Source organism: Bos indicus, chromosome 5 (genome assembly GCF_029378745.1).
Source record: "Bos indicus isolate NIAB-ARS_2022 breed Sahiwal x Tharparkar chromosome 5, NIAB-ARS_B.indTharparkar_mat_pri_1.0, whole genome shotgun sequence".
In the NCBI taxonomy this organism is placed as follows: Eukaryota; Metazoa; Chordata; class Mammalia; order Artiodactyla; family Bovidae; genus Bos; species Bos indicus.
Window position 1 is genome coordinate 116,461,176 of NC_091764.1, and position 25,454 is coordinate 116,486,629.

Here is a 25,454-nt window from a genome sequence, read left to right on the forward strand (position 1 = left end):
AAGCAAAACCACAACGACCAGATAAAGTTTTTCCTCCATGGGAAACATTTTTAACTAAACAAAGGCAACCCCCACATACAGTTCAAATGAAATCCACCCACATAGTGTTGGCATCCGTGCAGGAGGAAGCAGTGAAAGAACCCAAGCAGTCAGCAGTGTCCTGTGCAAAGGCAGCAGCGCAAAGGCAGTCTGAGAACAGTGGCTGAGGCTGGGAGCCACTTTGCTCACTGCAGTGGCGAGTGTGTGCAAGGACTGAAGAAGGGGTGGAACAGGCTGTGCTCTGCTTACTCGCTCAGTCGTGTCCGACTCTTGGCGACCCCATGGACTGTAGCCAGCCAGCCTCCTCTGTCCATGGGATTCTCCAGGCGTGAACACTGGAGTGGGTTGCCATGCCCTCTTCCAGGGGATCTTCCCAACCCAGGAATAGAACCCAGGTCTCCCACATAGCAGGCAGATTCTTTACCAGCTGAGCCATCAGGGAAGCCCAAGAACATTGGAGTGAGTAGTCTCTCCCTTCTCCAGGGGATCTTCCCAACCCAGGAATCAAACCGGGATCTCCTGAATTGCAGGCGGATTCTTTACCAGCTGAGCTACCAGGGAAGTTTCTTTGTTTTTTTTTTTTTTTAATATTTCTTTAGGCTCCATGAGGTCTTGGTTGTGACATGCAGGGTATTCGTTTGATGCAGGATCTTCTGCTGCGGTGTGCAGTATTAGAAGCCCCTCGGCGTGTGGGATCTTAGTTTCCCAGACCTGAGTCCCTTGCACTGTAAAATGGATTCTTTTTTTTTCTTATTGGAGGATAATTGCTTTACAATATTGTGTTGGCTCCTGCCATACATCAACATGAATCAGCCATAGGTATACGTATGTCCCCTCCGTGAGCCTCCCTCCCACCCCATCCCACTCCTCTGTTGTCACAGAGTACCGAGTTTGAGCTCCTTGCATCATACAGCGAATTCCCACTGGCTGTCTGTTTTACATATGATAGTGTATATATCTCAGTGCTCCTCTCTCAGTTCATCCCACCCTCTCCTTCCCCACCGTGTGCACAGGTCTGTTCTCTGCGTCTCCGTTGCTGCCCTGCAGACAGATCCATCAGTACCATCTTTCTAGATTCCATGTCTGTGTTAATACGCAGTGTTTGTTTTTCTCTTTCTGACTTACTTCACTCTGTATAGTAGGCTCTAGATTCATTCACCTCACTAGGACTGACTCAGATGCATTCCTTCTTATGGCTGAGTGATGCGCCATTGTATATACGTACCACAGCTTCTTTATCCTTCAATCTGTTGATGGGCATCTAGGTTGCTTCCATGTTCTAGCTGTTGTAAATAGTGCTGCGATGAACATCAGGATACATATGTCTTTTTCAATTATGGTTTCCTCAGGATATATGCCCAGTATTGGGATTGTTGGGTCGTATGGTAGTTTTATTCCTAGTTTTTACAAGGAAGATTCTTAACCACTGGACCACCAGGGAAGCCCCATTAAACTTTTAAAACGGTCATGAAGGCTTCTTTGAAAAGTCAGGAACTAATACTATGAAGAAACTGCTGGAAATGAAATAGAAAATTGAGTAGGAAAAAGACTATTGTGGAAAATGAAGCTCCAGGTAAGTGTAGAGGCCTGTCAGAGAGCAGGCTGCCAAAAACAACAGATGAAGCGGCCCTGTGAAATCAGGAAAAGTGTGGACCACTGCTTATGTGATGCTGGCTTCACATAGAGATGGTTAGCCAAAAAGGATCCAGGTTAAATCTCATATAAAGCTATTGTAGGAAAAAAGAGAATAAACAACAGAATGACATTCCTCTGGAGAATGAAAGTACTCCAGGAAGATATGCTTACAGACTAGATCAAAGCTGTAACCTAATCAAACAAACCAAAAGGACTGAAAATATAACCAAAACTGAAGGAAATATGTCAGCCAGAATTAGGAAAAACTGAGAAATGAAGTGATGAGACTCAAGAAATTATTTTAAATTAAAGCAAAAAGCACTTTCAGAAATAAATACTTAAGGAAAAGCTGAAAAAAAAGATCTCATAAATTGAAAAACAAATAACATGGAAAGACTTGAGGAGAAAGTGACAGATGTTGAAGACGAAGAAGACCCAGCATACAGGCAATAGGAATCTCTGAAGAATTAATGCGAAACAAAGGAGGGTGGCAATAATCACTAAAATCGATAATTCAAGAGGCTTTACAGATGTTTTAGGGAAAAGATTTTAAATTCCATATTGAAAGAACACCCAATATATTTGAACATATTGACTCAGAGCAACCAACACCAAGATAGAAAGAGAAAACAAAAATACCTGTGCCTTTGGGTAAAAACAGCAAGAGACTTATAAGGGAAAAAACTGTGTTATCATCAAATTTATCCATAACAACACTTACGCCAGAAGAAAATTCATACTTAGAATGCTCAAGAAAATGTAAGTCAAGGATTTTATACCCAACAAAACAGACTTTTATGTACAAAAGTGAAAGTCCTTCAGTCTTGTACAACTCTTTGTGAGCCCATGGACTGTAACCAGGCTCCTCCATCCATGGGATTTTCCAGACAAGAATACTGGAATGGGTAGCCATTTCCTTCTCCAGGGGATCTTCCTGACCCAGGAATCGAACCCAGGCCTCTGAGATTGCAGGCAGACTCTTTACCATCTGAGCTACCAGGGAAGCCTTTGTGCCTTTATGTACAAAGGGCACACACCATTAGCACCATGCGAAATTGTCAGCCTGAGAGCATTAAACATAATTACTCACAGAACTACAGTTAAGTGAGTGTTATAAGAAAAGAGTATGGTATGAATCACTGTAGGCTCAGACTATGTACATCCAGCACATCTATTAAAGTTGTAGGTAGAATTAGGAGAACTTAGCCCCCAAAGTATTACTTTAAGTAATTATGTAATTATGTTAGTGGTACTGATTCTAGTTTTGTTATTCTGAGACTACTGGATCAAAATATGGGATAAACAAAAATAAATAATTATGGGATATTCTACCATATCCTGTGTTCTTAAGAGCCAGAATTTTGATATGGAAAAAAAGGAGATTCCTTTGGTATATAGGAGACGTTAAGTAAAAAACTATGTGCTTATTTTGTTTGTAGATATCAGTATAAACTCATACTGTATATGATCTTTAAAAATTTCCACTGAAGAGGCCTAGAAACAATGACCAACTCAGTAGCACTGAGCATTCTTGGTATCCAGATTATGGTCTTGAAATATCATTTTCCACTAAAAAACAAAAAACAAACCCAACACTTCTTGGAAATACCTGGGACAGTAAAAGTGTAAGATGAGGCTGGAACACCTTGTTAAGCCAGATAGCAAGAGAGCCATCAGAGATTCCTGGGGCTGAGTCCAAAGGGCTCAGGAGAGGACTTCCCTGGTTGTCCAGTGGTTAAGAATCTGCCTGCCAATGCAGGCAACACAGGTTCGATCCCTGGTCCAGGAAGATTCCACGTGCCTCAGGGCAACGAAGCCCATGCACCACAGCTACTGAGCGCACGCGCTCTAGAGCCCATGCTCCACAGCAAAAGAAATGACCGCAACTGGAGAGTAACCCCCACTCGCCAGAACTAGAGAAAGCCTGTGCACAGCAAAGAAGACCCAACGCAGCCAAAAGAGAATAAAGAACTGTCTCCAAAACAATATGTCTCATTTAAAAAAAATACATAAAGATACAACAAGGACTTCATGGTGGTCCAGTGGTTAAGACTCTGTGCTCCAAATGCAGGGGCATGTGTTCGATCCCTGGTCAGGGAACTAAGATCTTGCGTGCCACGTGGCACAGCAAAAAAATAAATAAATGAAAGATACAGCAAAATTATTTTAATGGGCAAATTTAAGTGATTTTCTCGAGATGCACATGTGTGGTACAGATGTAAAGGAACCCAGGTAGCGATTGCTGGCAGAGACAGGACAGGGGTTACTTTGGGGGTGCATGAGAGGGTTAAGACAGATCTGGGCCCACGAAGGGGCCTCAAGTGCCAGGTTGAAGTTCTCTTTCTTGACCTGGGTGCCGATTGGAAAGCGGTTTGCCTGATAATACTCGTTAAGCTGTAACCTTGTTTTGTGTAGCTCTCGCATTGTGTTTTATCTTATGATTAAGAGGTTTTTAAAAGTATGCCTGGACCTGTAGCAAACTCGGGCCCCACCTCCCCGTCCATCACGTACGTGACACTGGAGATTTGACTGCTTTGTGTGGGGCGCCGAGCTGGGGGCTTTACCTGTGACAGCCCGCCACCCCGACCCGGGGTCCCAGGAAGGCCGGACCTTGTCTCCCTTGCTTGCTTTTGGTGTCCCTGGTGTGTGGCACCCAGCAGACACTCCAAACACACTTGTTGAGCAAGTGGATGAATGAATGTGATTTGCAGTTGCAGAAACTGAAGCTCAGTTTGTGTAGCTGGTAAATAGCAAAGCTTTGTTTATCCCAGCCGGGGCAGATGGAAACTGGGGTGTGTCTCAGGGGTTCGACTCCCGGTCCGGTTTGTAGAAGGACTCGGAAGCATCCCCTCGGAGCAGCCGGGCTGGGAGGCTGGTGCGGGTCTCTCAACGACGGAGCCAGCCTGGGGCGGGTGCTGCTGCCCGGCCACCTGCTTCTCTCCTGGACCCTGGGCTCTGTCTCTGTGGGTGTCCGGGTGCCACCTTTCCCACCCCCTCTTGTGCTGTGGCTCCCCTCAGGCTCCGCCAAGAGAAGACAGATACTGTCCGCTGCATCAAGTCCTGCCGCCCCAACGATGTCGCCTGCGTGCTGGACCCGGTGCACACCATCTCCCACACCGTCGTCTCACTCCCCACCTTCCGCGAGTTCACCCGCCCCGAAGGTGAGTGGCCGCTCCCAAGTCTGGAGCCGTTGCGGGGGTCCTGGCGGAGGCCAGCGTCTGGGGTACCATCCCTGCCCCCTTGCTGAGGTTGATAGCTTGACCTGCAGGAGCAGCTCCTTGGCGAGATGTGGGTTTGGGGCTTGGAATGCCGACCCCTCCCTGCTTCTGCATCTCCTCCACGTCCCCAGACTACAAGGCAACCCGGTTCCTGCCTGTTCCCCGCCCTCAGTTCAGTGGAGGGGGTGTGGATCTCATTTGGGGGATAACAGTCGTTCAGCGAATAGCTATTAAGTGTTGATTCTTTGCCAGGTGTGGGGTTATCAGGGAGGGCTTCCAGGAGGCAGTGACCCTACTCTGGGTCCTGAGGGGCCAGTAGGACGTTAATGTAGGAAAGTGGGGAGTGGGAGAGAGGGCCAAATCAGAATACCTCCGGAAAATCTGGAGGTGAGTGGGGAGTGTGGGTCTTTGAGGAAGGAAGCCAAGTTTTTCTGGCTGGAGTGGTGAAGGCTTGGCAAGAGATGCGCTGCAAAGGTAGATGGGAGCCTGCACTTGGAGTTGGGGCTTCAACTCCAAGGTTCTGGGAGCCAGTAGAGGGTCGTGACTGATGCTTTTTGCACACAGAAGCTGCATCCTGGAGACCAAGGGGCAGGTGGGTTGGTGTGGCTAGACCGACTCCAGGAAACCCTTTGGTAAAGGCGTCAGCGTGCCCGCCACAGGCAGCTCCCACTGCAGTGTCGACCTGCAGTCGCAGCCCCTGTCCACACGTGGGGCCAGGGCAGCGGGCTCCCCGTGCCTGGCAGAAGGCTGTGGGCAGGAAGCTGCCCTGTGTGCCTTCCTTTGGGGTGTGCGGCCCACGTGCCAGGGCTGGCGTGGTCTCCAGACACCCCCTTCCTCTGTGGAGTCTTCATCCTTCCCCTGTGGCTTTCGGAAGAGCTCCCCACGAGAATTAATTCAGCCAACTGAGCCTCCTGGGTGTCAGGCTGTGGGACGCCGTGGTGAACAAGAGCCTTCCGTCCGTCTCAGGAAGGTTGGACAGGTTGCCTCGTGTCTATACATGGCCTCAGGGTCCGGGGAGTGACTTGGGTGTGCGTACCAGAACACTGAGCCTGGCCGTGGGGGTGGGAGGGCAGGAGAGGCGCCCAGGGACGGGCTCACCGGCAGGAGAGCTGAGCCCCCCACCTCCTCATCCCTCTAGAAAAGGGAGGCGCAGAACCTTTGCAGGGCGGCCCGGACTTGGCTCAGAGAACATCACTGACTGCGGTTTGCCCCGTGCACCATGACGGGTTCCACCAAACCACGCAGATCCTTCCCAAATCCCTTTCCCCCGTGCCGTGGCCCTCCGGCTGGTGCTGACCCACAGTTTGGTGCTACGGGGAGCTGGGCGTGGTTAGAGCTACCTGTTGGCGTCTTGGGCCAGGAAACCTGGAGCCTGACTGTTCACGTGGAGAGGACCCTTAGTGGGCAGCGGCGGGCGCCTGCTTCACTTTATGGTGGGGAGACGGAGGCTCAGAGAGGACTCCCCACCACCCCCCAGATGGCGTAAATCGGGCCCTTGTGCTCCCAGCCCTGATTTCACATCAGGGTCTGCTGATTTCACATCAGGTGGCCTGGGAGATGGACGCAGCCACCCACCCGCTTGGGGCCCGGCCCGAGGAGGGGCTTGCCCGACCCCCATCATGGTGGGGCAGGGACCATCTCGACCTCTCTCCCACATCCTTCATCCGCCCCTCTTCCCCATCTTCCCAGCTTCAGGGAGACTCCTGAGCAATCACCAGTTACTTCCTAGCGCTGGCCTCACCAGCTAATGCGCTCCATGACTTCCGGGAGGATCCAAAGTCTCGCCAGGCCTTGGCTTCCCTGTTGGTGCAAAGGGGGCACAGGCTGTGCCCTGGGGTCCCTCGGGGCCCCTGCACCTTCTCCATGCATGGGGCCCTCGTGTTGGGTTCTCACGGCCCTGGGTCAGGCCTCTCCGGGGTCGCGGGGCCAGCGCTGCGCCCTCTCCATGCCTCGCTTCTCTCTGGCAGAGATCATCTTCCTCCGGGCCATCACGCCTGCGTATCCTGCCAACCACGCGGACATCATCTTCGACATAACGGATGGGAACCTCCGTGACTCTTTCGACATCATCAAGCGCTACATGGACGGCATGACTGTGGGTGAGTGGCCGGAGACAGCAGGTTCAGCCAGATGCCCCTGGTCCTCCAGCCCGTCGTGGCTCAGCCGAGGCCTGTCGCAGACCAGCCCGGCTCCCGCCCGGGTGCCCTGGTCCTTCAGGGCCCAGCTGGAAACCTGCACCTGTCACTCACGGTGCGAAAAGCGTCCAGCAGGGCGGAGCCACCTGCTCTCGGGTGATCCCGGGAGCCTCAGTCTCCCCACCTGCGGCTGTTGTTTGCTGTTTAGCTGCTAAGTCGGGTGTGACTCATTTGCGACCCCGTGGACTGTGGCCCGCCTGGCTCCTCTGACCATGGGATTCTCCAGGCAAAAATACTGGAGTGGGTTGCCCTTTCCTTCGCCAGGGGATCTTCCCGAGCCAGGGATCGACTCCTCCTCTCCTGCGTTGCAGGCAGATTCTTTACCACTGAGCCTCCTGGGAAGCCCCTCCAGGTCTCCTAGGTCCTGGATTTTGTTGGCCTGGGCGGAGCGTTATGGAACGTGGTCTGTAGGTGGCACTGTTGGTTCTCAGAACCCCATCCCTGAGGCCGCAGTCCTGACTGATGGTTGTGGAGCTGCAGCTGGAGACAGGATCGTTAACTCCTCTGTTGCCAAAGAGCCATTTATAGCGACTTTACAAGCTCTTAAATGGGTTTGCATGTTGTAAACATGACTGAGTCATCTGGGGGCCCCCCCGCCCCCGGCCTCCTCCTCCACTAGCTGGCAGCAAGAATAATTAGTTAATTACAATTAATAGTACAGGAGTCCTCGCTGGGATTCGAAGGGGAGGGCGTGCAGCCATAAAACTTGCTGCTTGCCCCTGAGTCACTGCCCGCCCTGGGCCTCAGTTTCCCCCACTGTTAGGTGGAGCGATGCGTTACAGGACCTTCAGATGCCTGGGGATGGGGGCAGGCAGGAGGAAGCGGGGTCGAGGGTTTGTGTGCCCCCCGCTGCCCCCCAACCCCCTGGCATGGGGGTTGGTGAACAGCTCGCGGGCACCTGCACACAGCAGCCTGCCTGGGACCGCCTTTGTGCTTGACGCTGGGCCGGCAGGCGTGGCTGCAGCGCGGCCGCCCTGGGGGCACTTCTCAGCTCTTAGACCGCTGGAGATGGAGTCAGATCTTTCCGACGCACTCGTTCATTCTTTGGGTTTCTGGGCTCTTCCCTCTCTGTACTGGCCCCGGGCCTGGCGCTGTGCATACAGAGATGGGTCAGTACCCACACAGCCCCTGCCCCTGAGGGCTTTGCATTCCACCGGATGGCAGTGGGGAGGCAGAAACAGGTCATGGGAACGTAGTGGTGGAGAGACAGTGACGAGCAGCTGCGAGGCCTCGCTGGGGACTCAGACAGTGCTCGTGTCTTCGGTTCCCAGCTAAACCCTTCCTGGAGTGACCTGAGCCAGGGGCTGGGCGCAGCTGGGCCCAGAGCCAGTGCTCACAGCACGTTTTTCTAGCCGCCTTGATACTCCAAACAGAACCAACCTGGGAGCCTGTGTTTCTTGGGTTCCCATCCACTGGGACAGAAAATCCTGGCACCTCGGAGCCTGGAGGCTCCCGGAGGCCACCCCTTCCAACTCCTTCTTGGAGGGGGACTCCCGAGCAGCGAGGGGGAGCTGGCCGGTCTTCCCAGGGTGACTCGGGCCAGGGCGGGGGTGGGCGAGGAGGGGACAGACCCTGGTGTGAGAGGCGACCACGGGTTCCACCATGGAATCACAGCATCCTCTCCTGCCGCGTTTGGTCCCGCGGGCCCTGGTCTTCGGATTCAGTGCTGGGGGGAGGGCCCAGGCTGGCCTTGGGGAAGTCGTCCTGCTGCAGTCCGGCCTCCTGGGTGGGCTGGGTGTCTTCAGCTTCTCAGTCCGTTTGCCGGACGTCTTGTCTGGTTGGGCTCCTGGGGTTTGCCAGTGAGCTCTCCCACGTGGAGAGTGAAGGCCAGCGGGGACGGGGGTCTCCCTGGGGTGCGACCCAGGCTGTGCTGGGCTCCCGTCTCGACACCTGCGGGCGCTGCCTTGTTTCTCTCCTCGGAGCATCCTGCCTGGACTTCTTTATCCGCCGCTCCCTCCAGCGCCTCTCCTGCCCCAAAGAATTCCTGTGCCCCCTGGAGCATCTGGACTCTGAGGGTAGCCACCCTGGCACACGCCAGGCCTGGGCATGGGCCTGTCCACCTGTGATGGCTTGTTCTGCCACTGGACTCCAGCCCAGTCTGAGCGGCATGGGAGCCAGCCGTCACTGGGCACACTCACCCCCGCATCCCGTCTCGGTCTTTGCAGACGCCTCTGGGGCCGTGATTGTCTCCATCAGGCAGAGGAGGGAGCTAAGGAAATGACCGCCTTGAGACTGAGCTACGAAAACTGCAGGGCCCCGTTTGCAGGCGTGTTTTCAGCTGTGCATTCTTGTTTCAAGCAATGTCTTAGAAACCCTCTAAGTCTGTGCAGAGGAAGAAAGTGTTTTGTGGGCCACTCAGGCCTCCCATGGGGGGCTCCTGGGCCCATTGACACCCCCCTGGGCAGCCCCCTGCTGCTTTCAGCACCTGGGAAGGGGCGGCACCTACTCATAGGCTGAACCCCTGCCTGCTCTAGGCTTCACCCTGAGTGGACATTGGGCACTGGGTCAGGAAGGCTTTCTGAAAGAGGTGAGGTCTGAGCTGGGTTGTGATGCACGTGAAGGAGCAGCTGACACTCAGTGCTGGAAGCGAGTTCTTCGTCACCGCCACACACTGCGGCATGTTGGGCGTCTCCCGTCAACAGAGGAGGGACCGATGGCCAGAGAAGGCAGGTGTGGTTTGTCCTAGGCACTCCTGCTGCTGGAGGTGGGGCAGGCCTAGAGCCCAGTCTTCCCCAGACACCCGGAGCTGGAGCTCTCAGACGGTGGGTGTTGACTTGGGCAGAATTACCAAGAGTTTGTGTCCCAGAAAATTAACCAGTGCACAAGCCGCCAAGACCATGAGACATGAATGTCGTTGCTCCCCCAGATAGCAGAAGAAGGAGAAAGCACTCCAAGCTGATTAAGAACCTGAAAGGGCCAGACCTTCCCCTAATGCGTCCTTTAAAAACCAGCTCTCCGCAGGGATAAAGGTGGCTCTGAGCAGGGCTGAGCTGCTCTCTCTGTAAAGCCGGGTGCAGCCGCCCTGTTACATTCCTCTTTCACCAGCTGTCAATGAAAAATGAAGAATGCATTTTCGACCTGTGCAAAAAATGCTCTATTAATGCCTGAGGTATTCTCGGGCCACTACAAAGCCTTCCTTATCCAGCCCCGGCTTCGCTCTCCGCCCAGCAGAGCACTGGCTGTGATCAGGGGCTGCTCCAGGAGGGGTCTTTCAGGTAATAGTTCCTGGAGATGAGTAACGCAGGGCCGTGGTGAGGTGGGTGCAGTCTGTGTACCGTCAGCAGCCAGCAACGGGGGACCCTCCCCCGGGACTCCCCAGGCCCCTGGGTGGTTGGTGGTATCTGAGCCTCAGCCCTCCCTGACCCCTCCTTGCTCACTACTCCTTTTAAACTGTTTTTCTAAGGAGAGGGAGGAAAAAACATCTGTCTATATAGAGGGTGTGCTTTGCCAAAATTTCTACTAGAACCTCCCCAAAGCCAATAGGAACCAGACAGCACTCAGCTCAAGCTACTTTTTAGACCCAGTGGTCGATTTCGTGAATGGCCCTCTCGATCCTTGGTGGGCATCACCGTTTCTATAGGAAAAAAAAACGAAGAGCATCAGTGTCAGTTGGCAAGCAGGTGTGCTGGACGTCCAGTCTGTTCTGGGTTGTTCCCTGGGCTCCTCATCCGCCCCTGGGTCCCCTGAGAAACAGAGGTGCTCCTATCTTCAGCTCCTGCCTGGGTACCATGGCAACCAGTCATGCTCCCAATAAAGTCTGAATGAATGGAGATGGTCCAGCTCACCTTGTAAGGCTTCCCAGTGGTAAAGAATCCGCCTGCTAATGCAGGAGATGCAGAAGACGTGGGTTTGATTCCTGGGTCGGGAAGATCCCCCTGGAGGAGGAAATAGCAACCCACTCCAGGATTCTTGCCTGGAGAATCCCACGGACAGAGGAGTCTGGTGGGCTGCAGGCCATGGGGTCACAAAAGAGTGGGACACGACTGAGTGACTGAGCACATACGCATGGACATGGGTTAGGTTGAGGACGGATATTCCCTAATTGCGGACACCATTCTTGTCATTTGACGAAATGATAAGGAAGCTCCTAGCACCACGTGGCATATAGTAGGTGCAGTCAGTATTCGTGGAACCCAAACCTTTTCCCACAGCCCACGTTGTCTGTGCCAAAGCCTCTAAATTTGGCCCATATGTCACCACCCTGATAACAATATCCTCACTCCCTGTCCTCAAGTGAACCAGAAGCTTTTACATTTTGAAAGAGCATTCTAAGTTTTCTTTGTGAGCATACAAGGACTCTTACTGTATTTCACTTTGGAAAAATATCAATGGCTGGGGTGGCCCTTTTAGGGCAAAACACCCTGGAGCCTCTGCTTCCACAGTTGGAGCACTGAGCTTGGGGTCAGATGTCCCAGCATGGTTCTTGCTTGGTTGTCGGTTTCTAGCTGTGTGACCTCCGGCAGGTCTCACAACCTCTCAGAGCCTCGGTTTTCTTCTCAGTGAGATTGCCATAGTAATGCTTGCCTTGCCAGGGTATAAACACCAGAAGGAGTTATATGTATTGTAACATAGCTGGGTAGGTTGTTAGAGGATAAATGAGCCACTGTGAGGAGGCCGTTTGGGGCTAGAGAGCTGGTGAAGTCTCGGAGCCCCCTGAAAGGACAGGAGAACAGCCGTGGGGTCACATGGGATGCTCCTGGGACTGCTCACCCCAAAGTGGCTCCAGTTACCTGGGAGCTGTGTCATAGGCACCCCTCGTGGCCGGGGCTGATGAGTCAGGCTGGAAGCAGAATGGTGGAGGCCATGCCTCCTGAGTTCTGTCATCCTTGAATTGTTTATTCAACAGGAACCTCCTGGATTCCTACTCCATGCCTAACCCTGTGCTGGGTGCTGGGGAACAAGTTTACACCCAAGCCACAAATCCTGCTCCCAAGAAGTTGCCTCCTGGCTTCCCTAGCATCCTGCCATCTGAGTTCCTACAGTTTATTTTTCAGCAGCAGGTTTTGTCTCTGTTAATGTCTCAGCGAGAGAGACAAGTAATAATGTGGCAAGGCTGCAGTGTACATTGACTATTTTCTGCACTTTACAACCCTGGGGGGTACCATTCACAGCCTCTTCTACGTGCAGTGCACAGCTTAGTCAGCTGTACACAGCAGCCCCAGGACAAGAGCTTGTGAGTAAAGACAGCTGTACCTCAGCCCCTGGCCAGGGGAAGCCTCATGCAAAGCAAAGAGCTTGCCTGCCCAGCCGTCTGCCTTCAAGTCACTCTCGGGCATTCCAGCCTGCAGGGTTAAGATGGCCTCTTTGGAATCTTTACCTCGTAAGGGGTTAAACACACGCGGCTGACCCGTCCGGGAGCCTGATTCGGAAAGCTTGGCCCAGGATCAGTACACATTACGGATGAGATTCAGAAATTCCGCCTAGAAACAGCAGCGCGGCCGTCTCTGCCGGTGATGAGTGATCGGCCCTGTCCTGCTTTCACGGCAAATCCCGGGATTAGGCGCTTTCTCTTCTCCGGGAGGCACAGCCCCCGCCCCGCCCGCTGGGGCCACACCCTGGCCGGCAGCCAAGTCGTTTCCCAGGGGATGCAAAGGGGCGGGCCTCGGCTGACCTCACCTGGAGGCTGGCAGGCCTCGGAGGGCAGGGGGGCGCAGAGGGCAGGCGCGCCCTCTCAGAGGCCTGAGACGGGCGTGAGAGTGACGGACACCAGCGCCTTTTGTGCTGACTGTGCCGGGGCCTCACGGAGCAGCGATGGGCCAGAGGCGTTGGGCCTGGAGCCATCGTGACTCATAGAGAAACAGCTATTCCTGCTGCAAAGGCCTTTGAGGAGGGGGCCCGACACCCAGTTTCACAGAAGCAGAAACTCTCAGAGGCCACCTCCAGGCTGGCACGGGACTCTTAGGGCTCAGAGGGGTCCTCTGCTTTCGTGGGCCTCACTGGACACCTCTCTGCTCCTGCCCATGGACCCGTGCATCACGTGGGCTGCTTCTCACACCTGCTGGCCCCCTGCCCCCGACCCCCGACGTCGTCTCCCAGCCACGAGGTCCACTGGCCTGGCCAGAGCCTCCCTCCTGTCTCAGCAGGGTGCTTCCACATGGTGGTGAAAGGTGCTCCAGCCAGGAGGCTCCGGAAGCCGGGGGCCCTCTGCTTCCCTCCTCCCGCCCCCACAGCCGGTTGCTAACGGGTCTGCCAGGTTTTAACCCCACCTTTCACATCCAGTCCTGCCGCCCGGCTGGAGACGTCTTCAGCCTCAGCTTGCTCATCTGCTCCGCAGCGTCCAGCATTCTTCCCTCCCCCTTCCCTCCACTCTGCTCCAGACACACCAGCCCACGCCCCAGACCCCAGCCCATGGCCTCTCTCATCTCCTGGACTTGAGCTATGGCATTCACCTCCTTCTCCTCTTGGTTAAGCTCCTATTCATCGCTCAGAGCCCAAGACAGCCGTCACCTCCTCTCACACGCCCTCCATGCCCCACCCCCCACAGGCAGAGTGGGTGGCTTGCTGCTTTGTGCTCCCAAAGCCCCAGGGCCGAGCTTCTTAGAGGACTCTGGTCTTCATTCTTCTAGCAAATAATGTGTGTGTCCCAAGGGAGCAGGCTCTGCTCTAGGGATGCATCAGCCACCAAGAGAGACAGATGTGAATCCTAGCCATGCACATGTTTTCTTCCGGGGTTAGGAGCAGCCAGGAGACAAGTATAACATCCGCATTGTCAGGCAGTATGAGTGCTGTGCAGAGGGCGGGGGAGGAGAGGGGAGCGGGCAGCCACTGTGCATCTGGTGGTGGGAGACATTCATCTAAGGACCCGGGGAGCTGAGGAGATGAGCTGTGCGGAGATCTGGAAGGGGAGCTCCAGGCAGTGGGGATGGCAGGTGCAAAGGCCCTGAGGCAGAGGCAAGCCTGGCATGTTCGAATTGCATGGGCCCATGAGGCAGGGTCTTGAGGCCACCACAATGGCTTGGGCTTTACTGCCAAGTGAGGTGGGAGCCATAGGAAGGTTTTGGGTTGAGGTGGGAGACGATCCCTCTGGGCGCCTGGGTGAGTCTGGGGATCTAGTTTCATGATCAGGGATCAAACCCGGGCCCCCTGCTTTGGAAGTGCAGAGTCTTAGCCTCTGGATATTGTGGCTTGCTCTGTGGGCTTCCCTCATAGCTCAGCTGGTAAAGAATCCGCCTGCAATGCAGCAGACCCCGGTTTGATTCCTGGGTCGGGAAGATCCATTGGAGAAGAGATAGGCTCCCCACTCCAGTATTCTTGGGTTTCCCTTGTGGCTCAGCTGGTAAAGAATCCGCAATGCGAGAAACCTGGGTTCGATCCCTGGGTTGGGAAGATCCCCTGGAGAAGGGAAAGGCTACCCACTCCAGTATTCTGACCTGGAAAAGTCCATGGGGTCGCAAAGAGTCGAACATAACTGAGTGACTTTCACTTTCTTGCAAAACCTTTCAAAAGACCTGTGATCCAGGCTGGAAGTGACCGTGGCTTTGACCATGTGGCCCCGGCAGGAAGGGTGGGCAGCAGACAGATTCCGGATACATCAGGGGGTGGTGCCAAGTTTTGCTGATGAGTCGGGTGTGAGACAAAGATGACTGCATGGGTCTTGACCTAAAGAACAAGCAGACTGGGGTTGTCAGCAGGTGAGCTGGGGGAAATTGTGAGACGGCAGCTCTGGGGAGGTCGCATGTTCCCTTTGGCATTAAGACTGTGGGCCTTGTGGGACACCCTTGGCCACGCAGGGGTAGAGTAAGTCTGGGAGGTGATCGTGGGTAGATGGCGGCTGGTGCCCAGAAACCAGACACGCTCATGGAGGAACTGAGCATCCTCTGTCGTCCCCTTCTCCTCCTGTCCCCAATCCCTCCCAGCATCACAGTCTTTTCCAATGAGTCAACTCTTCGCATGAGGTGGCCAAAGTACTGGAGTTTCAGCTTTAGCATCATTTCTTCCAAAGAAATCCCAGGGCTGATCTCCTTCAGAATGGACTGGTTGGATCTCCTTGCAGTCCAAGGGACTCTCAAGAGTCTTCTCCAACACCACAGTTCAAAAGCGTCAATTCTTCGGCGCTCAGCCTTCTTCACAGTCCAACTCTCACATCCATACATGACCACAGGAAAAACCATAGCCTTGACTAGACGAGCCTTTGTTGGCAAAGTAATGTCTCTGCTTTTCAATATGCTATCTAGGTTGGTCATAACTTTCCTTCCAAGGAGTAAGCGTCTTTTAATTTCATGGCTGCAGTCACCATCTGCAGTGATTTTGGAGCCCAAAAAAATAAAGTCTGACACTGTTTCCAGTGTTTCCCCATCTATTTCCCATGAAGTGGTGGGACCGGATGCCATGATCTTCGTTTTCTGAATGTTGAGCTTTAAGCCAACTTTTTCACTCTCCACTTTCACTTTCATCAAGAGGCTTTTGAGTTCCTCTTCACTTTCTGCCATAAGGGTGGTGTCATCTGCATATCTGAGGTTACTGATATTTCTCCTGGCAATCTTGATTCCAGCTTGTGTTTCTTCCAGTCCAGCGTTTCTCATGATGTACTCTGCATATAAGTTAAATAAGCAGGGTGACAATATACAGCCTTGACATACTCCTTTTCCTATTTGGAACCATGAGGACAAAGGATTCACCACTGGGTTCAGTATCGCCCCCGCTGATGGCGACCTTGACCAGGCCATTCTCAGTGGAGTGGGGTCAAGGGGAGACACGTCAGGGTGGGAGCACTGGAGGCACCACAGGGGGACTCCTTCCAGAAGGTCTGCTGTGCGTGCGAACGGAGAAATGCTGGTGCCAGTTGCGGGGGCGGGGGGCGGTGTGGTCACGGCATTGTGAGTTTTTTTTTAAGATTTATTTATTTAATTTGGCTGCACTGGGTCTTAGGTGCATCATGTGAGCACTAGTGAGCATGTGGGATGTAGTTCCTGACCAGGGATTGAACCTGGGCCCCCTGCGTTGGGAGCGCAGACTCTTAGCCACTGGACCACCAGGGAAGTCCCCATTGTGTGTTTTGCTTGGCTTCCTCTTCCACTGGTTGTACATTTCTGGAGGCAAGAGCCTACGAGGGCTCATCTGTGCCATGCCCCCTGTCACTCTGTGTGTCTCTCTTTCTTGCACACCCCTGCGTGCACACGTGTGCGCACACAGCATGCCCACTAGGAGGTGCCCAGGCCCGGTGCCCAGCAGGCTGCAGGGTCACGCTTGCCTGCTCACGCACAGAGTCACCAGGGGGTTAAATGAGCCCAGAGCGGGCTCTCGGCATCTCCCGAGTTCTCCGGCGGATCGGCCGTGTCCAGAATGATTTGTGATGCTCTTACCGCTGCTGTTATGCACCTTCTGAAAAGCCTTTGAGATCACCGGCACGTTAATAAATTATTCTTTTTTTTTTTAAGAAAATGAAGTGTTTTTAGCCAAACAGCTGCAGAGGCATGTTGTGTGAAATTAGGGGGGGAAAAAGGAGTCTGATGATGATACGGATCTTCCGACGGCCTCACCTGACAACCGTAACTACACAGAGGACCCAGACACCCACCATCAGCCACTGTCACCACGCACTTCCCGCGGCCTCAGAGCCGGGTGTTCCCAGATGGAGCGTCCCATCTGTGCTCATGGCTGAGAACTCCGAGTGCCGGGTCCTCGACGGTCACAGTCGTCTCAACAGCAAGGGCACTGCTGTGTGCTGGACACTCCCAGCATGTAGGCCACACGTCCTGTGTCCCTTGGGTTTCCCTGATGGCTCAGTAGTCAAGAATCCCCCTGCCAATGCAGGAGACAAGGGTTCAATCCGTGGGTAGGGAAGATCCTCTGAAGGAGGAACCCACTCCATGTGTGCAACCCACTCCAGTATTCTTGCCTGGAGAATCCGCATGGACAGAGGAGTCTGGTGGGCTGCAGTTCATGGGGTCGCACAGTGTCGGACATGACTGAGCGATTGAACGACAGCTGTGTCACTTATCCCTGTGGGAGATGGCCCCATTCTCCAGGTGAGGACACTTGAGGCTCAGAGGGGCTTCCAGGCTCGGGGGGCATGACTGAGGCCTGCACACAGCCTGGTGGGGCTGGATGTGGGGTTTCTGCTGCCACGACCGTCCTGTGTGACCTTGAACCAGGCAGAGTCCTCCTCTTTGAGGTCTGTCCCAGCCCTGAGATTTCTCATCTGGGGGCACCTGGAGACATGCAAGGGGGCTGATGAGTTTGGGTCTAGCGATGGGGAAGGGGCCCCAGCAGGAAGTGAGTGGGGCTGATCCAGGTGGGAGGACTCGCAGAGAAAGAGGGGAGGACTCTCGCCCTTCCCATTACTGTTGCATCCTGGGCCAGCCTGGTAAAAGCAGGTGCATCAGACGGCAAATCCCTTCTGGAAAACTGCCCAGGCTGTCTCTCCCTCCGGTGAGGCCAGGCGGCTTGGTGGAAGGGCAATGGCCCAGGGTCTGGCTTCGGGGGCAGGTTTGCTGTTTCTGGTTCAGAACTCATTTCACCCCCAGACCCCCGTTGCTCCTCCTGGAACCATGAGGCCCCAGCGTGTGTGGCTGAGCTGTTGGGGGAGGAGATGGTGGACGGGGGTGTCTTCATACCCACCATGTGCCCCTGGAAATGCTGGTTCCTGCATCCAGGAAGGAGCCTGGAAGGCTTCGTGTGGAGCTGACGTTTCTTTTCCTCTTTCTGCCCGAGGGAGAGGCGGGCCGCCGGGGGTTGGCTCCGGTTCCCTGCTGCTTCCCCACGTAGACCCTCAGGTTTGGTTGTGAGAGACCCGGGAGGAAGTGTGTTTATGAGAGCCGAGAAGTCGGGAGGATGGTTCTGCTGAGGCAGACTTTAAATCTGCGACTGAGACCCCTGTCCTCCACCTTCCAAGCTTTTACTGGGTGTTTTTCAGACAAGAACAGAAGACAGGGATTGGGGAGCTCCGTTCCTTCACCGCCCATGACCGATATGATTGCCCTGTAGTTCCTCTCTGCCGTTTTTGCCCTGTATGGATGACTCAGCCAAGGGCAGTACATTCTGGAAGTTTCCTCCACACCACATCAGGGCAGGTGCGGTCAGGTGGAGAGAACTAAGCTCAGGGTCCGTCCCGTCTGGGTGGCGCTGTGCCCTGAGAGCCCTGTGATCAGGGACGTTAGCCCACAGAGCCCCGAGCTCCTCCCCGGTGGGAGGGAGGTGATGGTCCTTCCCCACCGAGGAGTGTGGGCACCACAGGAAGGAACAGTGGACGCAGGGGCCCGTCCATTCCCATCTCCTCCCCCGCTGTGGACCTCCTTCCCGGCCCATCACCACTATAGCTTTGGACGTTAGACATACAGACCGTATTTCTTCCTGTTCGTGTGTTTTCCTCTTTGCCTTCGGTCTGTGCTGCTCATCCTGGCCTGGAGTTATCCCTGTTGAGGAAAATGTCCTGAGATCCGGGTGATGGTTTGCTTTTTTCCCAGTCTCCCGCTATGTTAGTGTTTGGTGAAACCACGTGGGTCTCCTCTGAGCACCAAGGTTCTCGGTCCTGGCACCTTGTCCAAACAGGCCGACTCGTCACCTCTCCCGGGCTCGTGGCTCAGTGTGGCAGCCGCCAGGGCCAGACAGGGAGGCCTGGTTCTCACCTGTTGCCTTTCTGCTTCCACATGGGCCACACCCGAAAACCCAGCGACCTCTGGCTATCATCCGTTCCTTCCCACCAGTTTTGTTTCTCCGGGTGATAACTTTCAACTTCATGAACTGTGCTTCCTGCTTCGGTCTCTAGTTCACGCGTTCATTTAGCGATTCACTTACTGCGGGCCTCCTATGTGGCAGGTCTGTAGTAGGACCAAGGACCTACTATGTTCCAAGAACCAGAGATAGGAGAGTGACCAGGACAACCTCCCTGGTGGCGCAGCGGATAAGAGTCCGCCTGCCAGTGCAGGGGACGCGGGTTTGATCCCTGGTCCTGGAAGGCCCCACAGGCCGCAGAGCAGCTAAGCCTATGTGCCCACAGCTACTGAAGCCCTTGCACCCTGACCCTGTGCTTTGCAGCAAGAGAGGCCGCCGCAACGAAGAGTAGCCCCTGCTCGCCGCAACTAGAGAAATCCTGCTTGCAGCAATGAAGGCCCAGTGCAACTAAACATTAATTAATTAAATTTTAAAAAGATTGACCGGAAAAGAAAGTCTGTGCCCTTGACCTCTGGCCTTACATGGCAGTGGGGAGACCCTGACAACCGAGAAGACCAATGACTCCGTACCCTGATTTCAGGTAGCAACCACGTCTTATTCTCATCTGATGCTGACTTTCTTCCCTCTGCCTTTATTTCAACTTGAAGCTCTGTCTTTTGAAAAGCACAGTTCATTTCCACTGGCGTGAGGTACCATGCCGTCTCTGGATGGATCATCGTTTTTGCTAAGATGCTCTTCAACAGCCCTGTTCACGCCATTACACTTGGTCTGTTAAAATCGCAGGACTTCTGAGTCGGAGGCTGAACTTCAGAAAGACGGTGTCTCGTACAAGGTCACAGGGCTGCTTGGTGAGGACGCAGCAGAGCAATGCCAGGCTGTGATTCCAGGTCTCCGCAGACCAGTGTCTCGTGCAGAGGCCCTCATGGATGATCTTCCTCCTTTCAGACAACCTGTGGATGATCAGTTGCGACCCCAGTCAAGCGGCAGAAGCCTGGGGATGGCTGCAGGGGCCTGGAATCCAGACCACAGTCCCCAGGAGGCGATGGAGGTCTCCTGCTGGACACTTGGGCTCTGTGTTCGGGCTCCTGGCACATCGGCTGCAATTTACAAAGCAGAGACGAGACATGAAGGTGAAGTGCCCGAGGGGACCTACATTTTTCAAAGGAAAAAAAAAAAGACTTAATTATATCTTTCAGAGGCACAGACACGCCGAGGAATACCAGCAGTGTCTGGGACCCGAAGCAGAAATGCCAAAGATGAGGATTTGGAAGATTAACACAGTTGAACTCGGCATCATGGCCTTTTTTTTTTTCCTGGGGCTCTTGAAAGTTAGGGAGGTAAACACCCCAGCAGGGAAGATGGACAAGGCAGGCATGCTGGAAAGAGCCTTTCCCTCTCTCCTGCATTTTGCTGCAGGAATGGTCTTTCCACATAAAGCTGCTCCCGCTCAGAGCCTTCAGTGGCCCCTTCCCTTCAGGACAAAGGTTTGAGGGGCCCTCAGGGAGTAGGGTCCCTCTTCCCTCCCCTCGCTCCTTCTTCTCTTTTCTCTGTCTTCCTCTGCCTTCATCCCACGGGATAATTGTGATGGTGCTCCCACTGTGTCCCGCCCTGGGCCCTGCGCTGCGGACAGTGGACAGAGATGAACGTGATGTAGACCCTGCGTCTGCAGGGGGAGTCAACTGTGAGGGTTCCCTCGAGGGAGACCAGGTATCAGGTGACGCAGAGTGGGGCTGGCAAGGCTTCATGAGAGAGGACGCAGGCGGTCTAGCCGGTCCCCAGCGCCTGGCACAGAGTGGATGCCAGCCACACATCTGTAGAAGCAAGTGACGGATGCAGCTGGACCCCTGGTGGAGGTTCAGTTTCTAATGTCTGTGATGCCACATTTGGGCAGCAAGGGTTTGTCTAGTTCCCTCTCTTGTTTCCCTGCACCCAGAAGGTTGATGGTGGTTCTGAAAGAACAGTTGTCTAGAATCGGTGGCGGTGAGGAGGCCAGGAGACTACTGCTCTGGGTTCCAGTCCTGTGAGCCTGACAAGGTGTGAGGTCCCTGAGGAAGCCCTTTACCACCTCCTTACCCTCCTCTGTCTGTCTTTCCCCAGGATTAACTCTGTTCCCAGAACTGACTGAAACCTTCACACTTGGGGCCTTTGCACAGGTCCTGCCTACCTTGGGCCTCCCTGGTGGCTCAGATGATAAAGAATCTGCCTGCAGTGTGGAATACCTGGGTTCGATCCCTTGGTTGGGAAGATCCCCTGGGGAAGGAAATGGTAACCCACTCCAGTATTCTCACTCCATGAGAATTCCACGGACAGAGGAGCCTGGCTGCAGTCCGTGGGGGTCGCAAAGAGTCGGACACGACTGAGCTCCTGACACCTTCACTTTACTTACCTCGTTGGCTCCTACTTGGTCATTTTTATTTTAAACTCATTTATTTTTTGGCTGCGCTGAGCTTCTCACTACTGTGGCTTCTCTTGTGGAGCACAGGCTGTAGGCACTCGGGCCACAGTATCTGTGGCACATGCTCCATGGCTCCATGGAGCTTACTCGCTCCATGGCATGTGGGATCCTCCCCGACCAGGGATCAAACCAGTGTCTCTTGGATTGTGAGGCAGATTCTAAACACCGGACCACCAGGGAAGCCCCCGGCTTCGTATTTAAAATCAAATTTGAAGTCAGCTCCTCTGTAGAATCTTCCTTAAACTTCCCTCGTGCAGAATGGCCTCTACTGGATGGATGGATGGATGACGGGTGAATGGATGTGTAGGTGAATGGATGGATGAAGGATGGTGGGTGGATGGATGGATGATTGGATGGGTGGGTGGATGGATGGGTGGGAAAGCTGTGAAGAAAGAAGTGATATCAGGAGAAAGTCTAGGTTCAGTGAAGGTGAGGACCAGGAGGTGGATCTCAAGCTTGAACTAACCTGGGAATGAAGGGAGCGTATTCACTGAAATCAGAGCCCCCAGGAAGTGTGGCTAGGCTGAAGAAGTGGTCAGATCCACAGAGTGGGTGTGGCCTGGGATGTGGACCCCAGGTCACAGGAGAAGGCCAGGGCGGCTGACCCCCTGCTCACCTGCTGTGTCACTCCCACAATGCCTTGTTTAACCCTTGCAGATGCCTGTGTCTTCCACCTCGGTCGTTCTCTTGTTAAATGCAAAGATCCTGAGACAATCCAGGCCCTGAGTGCGACCTACATCTGAAGTTCAGCCTTCTGCTCCCTCTTCCCCTTCTCAACGCCCTTCTTCTCTAAAGCAGCTCTTAGCTTCCTTTAGTGTTCTGTTTGGCCTCTTAGCTGTTTACAGTTGGAACACTTAGCCAACAGCGTGACGTTCTGGTCTTTAGGCGTCATAGAAACTAAACCTCATGAAGTGCCCTAACAGTACATATTGAGATTTAAATATATTTTCTATACATCCAGAGCTTTCCTTTCTCGTCAATGTTTAAGGCAGTCTAATAAAAATGTCCAGCATTTGCTCTGTTTTTCAATCATGGAGGAATCCGGTCCTACTCGCACTGAAATTCATATCACACTGGAATGCTGTGGCGCTTTATGGGATCCAGCGCTTATTTCTGAGGGGGAAGCAGCACATGGCCTTGGGATGGTTTTGTTTCTGACTCTGAAGATGGCCGTTTAATCCCTGTTTCACAGAGGAGGAAGTGGGGACTCAAAATTTCAGTAACCAACCTGGAATCATGCTTCTGACTGAGGTCAGCTGGACTCAAACCTTGTGTCCTGAAAGGGCTTCCCTTGTGGCTTAAACAGTAAAGAATCTGCCTGCGATGCAGGAGACCCAGATTCAATCCCTGGTCGAGAAGATCCAGTGGAGAAGGGAATGGCTACTCACTGCAGTATTCTTGCCTGGAGAAATCCATGGACAGAGGAACCTGGCAGGCTACAGTCCATGGGGTCGCAAAGAGTCAGACACGATTGAGCAACTAACAACAACAACAATATATACTTTGTATTTATAATAATTAAACTATATATATATTTATATGTGTGTGTGCTGCGTGTGTGCTATGTCACTTCAGTCATGTCTGAAGTGACTTACACTCTTTGCAACTCTATGGACTGCAGCCCACCAGGCTCCTCTGTCCATGGGATTCTCCAGGCAAGAATACTGGAGTGGGCTGCCATGCCCTCCTCCAGAGCATCTTCCCAACCCAGGGATTGAACCCACGTCTTTTTGCGTCTCCTGCATTGGCAGGTGGGTTCCTTACTGCTTGCTCCACCTGGGAAGCCCATATATTTATATATCATATATTAATTATATGATATTGAAAGGGCTACAGTCCATAGGGTCGCAAAGAGTCGGACACGATTGAAGCACCTTAGCGTGCGTGCACACACACACACACAGTATCATGATAATATATAGAAATAAATACGTGTCTGATCATAGCTTGCGGAAGTGTTCCCTCCACCTCGTTGCTCTCTGTCCTAAACTAGCTCTCAGGCTCACTGAGCCTCTCACCTCTTTCCTTCAAGCCCCCTGAGCCCTCTGAGCACTGCCCCAGGGATGCGTGCAGGGGACCGAGGCCACTGAGGCTGGTGGCGCCGGTGGCGGTCTCCGGCCTGGGGAGAGGAGACGGTCACGCTGGTGAGGGCTGAGGGACTGGAGAGTCTGGGGCCGTGCTTGCCACAGGGGCCATGGGCAAACCGAGAGTGGCGACAAGCCCCCGTCTTTAGCCGGGAGCTGATGATGCTCGTGGGCGTTCAGACAGGACAGAACTGGGATGTCATCGCCAGGCAGGGGCAGAGAAAGGGTGCTGACAGCCCACCGAAGCTTCTGCTTATCTTTCCATCAGAGCTAGAGCCCTTGTTTGCTTAGAATAGCCTGGAATTCCACCCTACTGCTGGGCTCTTCACCTTTGAAACACAAGCCCAGGGAGTGAAAGGGGGGATGGCGTGCCCAAATCCCCTTCCTGACCATGAACTTGGTGGTCTTGACCGAGAACCGGCCACGGGTGCAAAAGGCCTTGGGCCCCTGTAGACTCCCCAGAGCCTTCGCTGATCTCAGCATGGGTGTGAAGTGCCACGCTGGGTGCACATTTCCCAAGTCAGCGGCAGGGCTGTTTGTACAAACCAGCCTGCAGTCAGCAGTTGGACGCAGCAAACACTCTGCGTTCTGGCTGGTTCTCAGGCTCCAGGGTGTTGTTTGTAGACAGCCCTGCAGTGATGGGTGGTTCTTGACCCCGCCTTCAGTGACGTCACGTTGGGCTTGAAAATTGTCATATGGCACGACCAGACGACCAGCTGCTCCAGCACACCCCTGCGCCACACGGCTTTGGGCAAGTCCTAATATCAGAGCGGGGGCGATGGAAGAGGGTCCCTCCTAAATGTCAACAGCTGTAGGGGTGGCACCTGCTCTGTGCCAGGCACGGGGATCTGCAGGGAGAGAGGCACTTTCTCCAGGAAGCCTTTCCTGACTCCCCCGCCTCCCTCACCTCCATCCTCACCCCCGCTGGACAGCGTGTGGACTTCTGTCAGAGCACGGCACTCACCTAGGTCCCCACTGACTTTGAAACCAGGGTTCTGTTTGTTTTCTTGGCATCACCATGAACGGTGCCTGGTACCTGTTGAGGAATGCATGAACGCGTGCAGAAGTGAGGCAGTGAGCCCACCCGTCCGGCAGGGAGGTGGCCCTGCACCCCTGGAGCTCACACCATGGTGGACGCCGAGCTGGGGGCGGGGGCGGGGCGGGATCAGTCAGTGCAAAGCACAGGCTCACGTGGCATCATCTGCTCGATGAGGAATCTGAGGTCCTGAGAGGGTGGTGGGCTCTCCACGTCCAGCCAGGAGGAGAGCATCTAGTCCCCGAGTGCAGGGGCATTCTCTCCGTGAGATGCTGGGTGCCCTGCGTGGGCAGGCAGCAACGTCAGGGTCCGGCCTGGAGACATGGAACTTGCGGGGACAGGACACTTGGGGTTGTTCCTCCTCCACTGCGACTGAGCTGAACTTATCTGCCCTTCCCTCTGAGCCCTGTCTGGGGAGGCCACCATCATGGCCTTTGCCGGGTCCCTGCTGTGGTCCAGGCAGACCTCCCTGCCACCCCCCAGGAGCTTTACACGGCAGGCTTCTGCTTCCCCGGACAGACACCTGTCTCCCCCGTGCCGTCTGTCCTTCTGATTGCCCTGACCCGTCTCTGCTGCTCGAACTGGACTCGAGCTGCCTCTTGCTCACCATGAACACTGGGCAAGGGTTCAGGTGTCACCCTTCAAAAAAGAGGTGTGGAGAAAGAAGGACCCAGGAGTGTGTCCCATAGGGAACTAGGACTTCTCTGCTCAGATAAAAGGTTTCCAGGCCCCCAGGACAGTCCTCAACGTGAGAGACTGGGGGAAGAGGCTCACACATGCTTTGTTTCCTCCCATGGGTCACAAGTGGGCACAGTGGGTTAGGAGAGACTGGGACGGGTGTCTTCTGGGCATCTGCTCCATGCCAGGCCCTTTATCTAGACTCTTAGTTCTTGGTTGGATAGACGGTGGTAGAGGAGGAAAGCAGGCTCACAGAAGAGGAGCTGGCAGGACTAAGGCAAGGACTCCAAAGCCCACGCGCACAGACTCACAGGGCGAGCTGCTCACAGCGGACGGGCTGCAGAGAGCCCGCTGTCACTCGTCCCCAGGGATGGTGGCAGAGCCCGGGGGTGATCACTTGGAGGGAGATGCAAGCACCTGGCTCAGGCGGGACTTGATGAGGTCCGAGCGCTCCTGCAGCTCTGAAAATCCCGGAGGGAAATCGTGTCCCCGGTCTCCACG

General features: G+C 54.3%; 1 protein-coding gene across 1 annotated transcript in view; it reads left to right on the forward strand.

Annotated features, from left to right (window-relative positions):
• FBLN1 (fibulin 1) overlaps positions 1-25,454 on the forward strand; it is an 80,249-nt gene that overhangs the window by 53,948 nt on the left and 847 nt on the right. Inside the window, exons 15-16 of the mRNA XM_019961961.2 lie at positions 4,693-4,835; positions 6,860-6,991. Of these exons, the coding sequence (XP_019817520.2) occupies positions 4,693-4,835; positions 6,860-6,991 (275 nt within the window). The remainder of the gene's footprint in view (positions 1-4,692; positions 4,836-6,859; positions 6,992-25,454) is intronic.